The sequence below is a fragment of the Salvelinus alpinus genome, chromosome 39, assembly GCF_045679555.1.
Source record: "Salvelinus alpinus chromosome 39, SLU_Salpinus.1, whole genome shotgun sequence".
Classification (NCBI taxonomy): Eukaryota; Metazoa; Chordata; class Actinopteri; order Salmoniformes; family Salmonidae; genus Salvelinus; species Salvelinus alpinus.
In genome coordinates, this window is record NC_092124.1 from 490255 (window position 1) to 496194 (window position 5940).

General features: G+C 41.2%; 1 protein-coding gene across 1 annotated transcript; it reads left to right on the top strand.

Moving 5' to 3' along the window:
* The first annotated feature begins 1175 nt into the window (after positions 1–1175).
* On the top strand, positions 1176–3248 carry LOC139566905 (hairy and enhancer of split-related protein helt-like). Its single transcript, XM_071388278.1, has 4 exons — positions 1176–1383; positions 1924–2028; positions 2287–2383; positions 2630–3248. The coding sequence occupies exons 1-4, from the start codon at positions 1210–1212 to the stop codon at positions 3112–3114; spliced, it is 861 nt and encodes a 286-aa protein (XP_071244379.1). The 5' UTR covers positions 1176–1209; the 3' UTR covers positions 3115–3248.
* The last annotated feature ends 2692 nt before the right edge of the window (positions 3249–5940 follow it).

The following is a 5940-nucleotide window of genomic DNA, read 5'->3' on the forward strand; positions in this document are numbered from 1 at the left end:
CAATAAACCTGTTGTTAAACTTGCTGTGAAAATATGTTTGAAGAAAATAGACAATTGTTGTACGAAATGTATTCAAGTATAAAATAATGCCCTTTGTTGGAGAAAACTTGAGCAATGTGAGGGTACAAAAGTCCCCTGTGGTATTTACTAGGTCCCTTTGTGAAGTTTGCGCTTTGGCGTCTCCACTTGGCGCATTACCCAGGCCCCTTTAAACGCGATTGTTTCTTTCTTTCTAATGACGTTTACCGGATCAAAACATGCTGTTAATTCGATCAGAAAGCTTCACCCTTCACAACAATACCAGAATAATTTCTCCCAAAGTTTGTTAAGTTGACCGAAATTAGGCAAATGAATAGGGGTCTCTAGGCTACCCCTGACGCAGGTGACGGGGATAATGCACGTTCACACCAGCTGCATTCTTCTTTATTTCTCCCTTTTCTTTCACAGCATTATTAAAATGTAGGCCAATGAAACTATTCACTCGACTCAATAGACATTTTCTTATAGGATAATAGGATACAAATTGAGCCTCTCCAAAGAGTCCTCGGTGGTGGGTAACCCTTGAGTGCCAAAGACTGCTGGAGACGCCGGCCGGTACGCAGGCGACGCTCGTGTGCCAGACCCATCACACACCTGCCTAGGACTCCCACGAAATAAAGAATGTAAACAAAAAGCTTGCCATCTCTCATAATAGATGGACGTGTCATCAAGTCGTGTGAGAAACGCGGCGAACAAACGGGGGGACTCCGTCTCCAAAAGTTCTCCCTTGAACTTGGCGGAACAGCCTATTAAAGGCTTACTTAATTACTCTAATGGCACTGGACAGGTCTTAAAACTCAGACAGGGCTTGGATGGAAGTTAAGTTCGCTTGCTGGGATTTGTAAACAGGCGATCGTGTGAGAAACGCGAGTTGGAAGAAAGAGGGGTCTTTACTCGGCGGCTTTGTTGTCAGTGCGCGCACTGCGCCCGGTCGGATCAGGCGAACCCAACGCTCAGTTCACATTTCCCGCCTGAGTTGTTACTATGCAAATAATATTATAAAAATAATCACGTGCATGTCTTTTGAACAGCCACGTGGATGAACAAAGCAAGTCTTTCCCCCTGCTAGCCGATGGCTTCAGACGTTTTATTCGTTTTTTTAACTGATCCTAAATGCTCACATTTACCAGAAGCTTGCTCTTTAATCCTATGGAATAATTTAGACCATGAATGCTGGAGTCCTTCGGGAGATCGCTTTATAAGGGGCAGCTTCTCAGCTCACCTCTCTACCTAGTCTACAAGCTAAGGAACACACATCCAAACTGCCTCCTGGCATTCATATTTCGAATTAGAACTTTATCAGCACTTTGCCAAAGGATGGCATCCAAGATGAAGGATCGCAAGGTAGGCGCTCCTCTTCTGCTTTTTGGGATGGAAACCTACTCGGAAACCGTGGCCTTTTCTTGTCGTTATTTTAATATTTATTGCAATAATTTACTTTGGTAGTCATAATGTTATTATGGCTATGTGTAGTCAAACGCGAAATTTGGGTAAGTGGAAATCGATCGAAACCAATATAGTACACATTTGAGTTTGCAAAAATGACTAAAATGTAAATAATTAATTTAAAGAAGAAAAGTGGCTTAAGTTATCACTAAAATAGTATAATTTACGGTTTAAAGCCCATGTGTGAACAAACCCCATGGTTGTGTTTGAGCCTTGGCACATGCCTTGGTCCATGTGATACTCGCAAGCGCTATTGCGCATCAAGGTGGCTAGGCAAGGCTTATGCGTCTCTTTGCCGTTTGGTTTCCAAGTAGTTTCGTCTTCATTATAGTTTCAATCAGATTTTTATTCTAGGTTTCCAGAGCTATACACTTTAGACCTGTCCTACGGTTGATTATGTTTGTTTGTCTAATCATTTGCGTTGTTATTTTTCAACAGAGAACTCCCATCTCCCATAAAGTGATAGAAAAAAGAAGACGGGACCGCATCAACCGCTGCCTAAACGAACTGGGGAAAACTGTGCCAATGGCGCGCGCGAAACAGGTAGCCTACAGTACAGTTGTCAAATTAAATAATCTTATTCACAATTCATAAAGGATAGCCTAAATCATCTTATTCAAAGTTTTATATTGGCTAAATATATTTATTATTGAGCCTACTCATTGCATTAAATCCTTGCTATGCGTGACAAATAGCGTAGCCTACATAATATCTGCCGTCGTCTGTAGGCTCATCTGTTTGATTTAGTGTATTTAAACGACTTAACATTATTTTTTTAATAACTTTTTTTTCTGATGGTAGAACTCTGGAAAGCTGGAGAAGGCCGAGATTCTGGAGATGACAGTTCAGTATCTACGAGCGCTCCACTCCGCAGACTTCCCCAGGGGCAGAGAAAAGGGTGCGTATTCCTGTCGGCTCCAATGCGCACGGGACCCGGGGCTCTCACCCAGAGCGCATCCCTATCCCGTCCCACCTTCTTTCACTCCATTCCGGCTGTCTGGTTTACATATTTATCTCCGTGATATCAATCATCATCACTGTAGTCTGTATCGTAAACATATCCTCACATTTGAATGTAAAAGCCTAAATAATAGCGGAGTTTCGGTGTGTTTTCTGATCGTCCCCTTCTTCGGATTCCTTTTAGGTGAGCTACTGGGGGAGTTCGCCAACTACTTCCACTACGGCTACCACGAGTGCATGAAGAACCTGGTGCATTACCTGACCACGGAGGAGAGGGTTGAGACCAAAGACATCAAGTACGCAAGGATCCTGGCCTTTCTTCAGTCCAAGTCCCGAGTCGTCACCGAGCCGGTGTTCGGCTCCCTGGGCGCGTTGCCAGACCAGGCAGATTATCTGTGCCAGTTGCACTCCTCCCCGGAGTCACACCAGAGCCACAGCCCCAGCGACTCCGTGTTTCAGCAGAGCCCACCCGGACACTTCTCTTGGCACAGCACGGCACGCAGCCCAACCATGTCGTACCCAACTGTGCCGCTTTCCGCGCCGACGCAACAGCACCACGGTGGCTACTTGTCACCAGTGCAAGGACTTGACCATCACTACTTCAACTTCTTCAACGGCCACCCGCACGCGAATGCGTTCAGTTTTCACAGTACGCAACACGCGTTGTAAATAGAATCCGGCTACCATTTTGTGTTGTCTTTATTTATATATGTGTTCATAATAAATACTTAAAAATGTGGATATTGTATAGTGTACAATACATTTTATTTTATTTTAATAAAAGTAAATGTTTATTTCCCACAGTTTTGGGTTTTCTTGTGGTGTTATAATATAGGTTGATCATCAATTGGTGAAAACCTCCCTAAAAATCTGATGGTATAATAGCGTTGGTCTATTGATTATGAATAGGCCTAATTGTTCATTCTTCTAAATCATTTATTACAGAAGAGTTAGCCTGTTACAGTACAACCACTCAGGCCATTTCTACAAAAATATATATTTGTATTTCTTAAAGGGATAGGCTAGTTAACTTTTTTTTACGCTTATTTTCAACTAAACAAGGGTGTTGTCCTTTCATACAAACCGTTTTTAATCAAATCACATTTTAATGGTCAAATACACATATTTAGCAGATGTTATTTCGGGTGTAACGAAATGCGTGTCTTTCTAGCGGCAACAGTGCAGTAGTATCTAACAATTCACAACAATACACACAAATCTAAAAGTCAAATAATGGAATTAAGAAATGATATAACGTCCTTTAACTGGTTATTTAGCAAGTTCTAGGATATCCTAGCATTTTTGGAGCATATAGCAATGTTAGTGGAAACGGATTATAGCCAGTAAGATGCTAGTTGACAAGAAACCGTGGTCCACCTATCTTTACCCTCTAGGCTAGTAGTATTATGTGTCGATAGGACCTTAGGACACTTACAATTAAATAAGCACTAAACTAACTCACTAAACTGGGACTTCCCTTGTTCTGTGAAGGATGGACTCTTGTTTGCACAAATATGAATATATGTTGAGGTTGACAGTTAGGCTACTCTCCTCTTGATCAATTACTCCTCTTCCTTATTAAAGCATATGTACCATCATAAACATGATAGAGGTTGCTTTTCTATAATTTAAAGATTTTTTATGGCTATTGAAAACTGAAAAAATTTATAAAGTCACACACTCCCAAATATATATTATTCATTATAACTCATTGCTGAACTAACGTTTTGGCACCCTCCGGTGTGGCATACGACCTAAAACCGATATCCCTGTTGCATGATTACAAAAACTTGTAGAGTATTTGAGGTTTAAAAACCCTTCTGAAGTTTGTCATTTTCACTTTTTATTTTCACTCCCTTACAAAAATGTATTAACCCCTACCAACATTTTCATTAATTATAATCCACATAATAATTCACATTTCCTGTTGCTGCAGTACTATTTTTCAGCTGTAGCATACTGGCTCAAATTAAGATCCTCCATCGGCATCAATGCTTTTACCAAGTTATTTAAAGGCAGTGACTCGGCGCAACCAATGGCTATAGTGAGAGGTGTTATCTTGTTAAGTGATGGGATAATATATATTTTTAATCATTGAGTAAAAATATAGTAAATTATGAAATATGATTATGAAGATATTGATGACAACCTATTAGGCCATATACAAGCTCCATCATATAATTCTGCCAGATTTGAGATACACATTTTTTAAAATGGGGTCAATAAATTATTGTGCACATATTATCGATCAGAATAGGTGAGTGGAATAAGTGTCCTTTTACACAATGGTCTGTTGAAGTCTAACACCATAATTGACAGTAAGCTTCTTTCATGGGTGATCCATTAATAATGGTGCACATTCATAGTGCACCACCCATCCAGCCCTAGTTTTCTCCACCTATATTTAAATAAAATGCAAATAGTAAAATATAGCTGCAAGCAGCAATGTCAAATCAAATCAAATCAAATCAAATTTTATTAGTCACATACACATGGTTAGCAGATGTTAATGCGAGTGTAGCGAAATGCTTGTGCTTCTAGTTCCGACAATGCAGTAATAACCAACAAGTAATCTAACCTAACAATTCCACAACTACTACCTTACACACACACACACAAGTGTAAAGGGATAAAGAATATGTACATAAAGATATATGAATGAGTGGTGGTACAGAACGGCATGGCAGATGCAGTAGATGGTATAGAGTACGGTATATACATATGAGATGAGTACTGTAGGGTATGTAAACATAAAGTGGCATAGTTTAAAGTGGCTAGTGGTACATGTATTACATAAAGATGGCAAGATGCAGTAGATGATATAGAGTACAGTATATACATATGAGATGGGTAATGTAGGGTATGTAAACATTATATTAAGTGGCATTGTTTAAAGTGGCTAGTGGTACATTTTTACATAATTTCCATCAATTCCCATTTTTAAAGTGGCTGGAGTTGAGTCAGTATGTTGGCAGCGGCCGCTAAATGTTAGTGGTGGCTGTTTAACAGTCTGATGGCCTTGAGATAGAAGCTGTTTTTCAGTCTCTCGGTCCCTGCTTTGATGCACCTGTACTGACCTCGCCTTCTGGATGATAGCGGGGTGAACAGGCAGTGGCTTGGGTGGTTGTTGTCCTTGATGATCTTTATGGCCTTCCTGTGACATCGGGTGGTGTAGGTGTCCTGGAGGGCAGGTAGTTTGCCCCCGGTGATGCGTTCTGCAGACCTCACTACCCTCTGGAGAGCCTTACGGTTGTGGGCGGAGCAGTTGCCGTACCAGGCGGTGATACAGCCCGACAGGATGCTCTCGATTGTGCATCTGTAGAAGTTTGTGAGTGCTTTTGGTGACAAGCCGAATTTCTTCAGCCTCCTGAGGTTGAAGAGGCGCTGCTGCGCCTTCTTCACAACGCTGTCTGTGTGGGTGGACCAATTCAGTTTGTCCGTGATGTGTACACCGAGGAACTTAAAACTTTCCACCTTCTCCACTACTGACCCGTC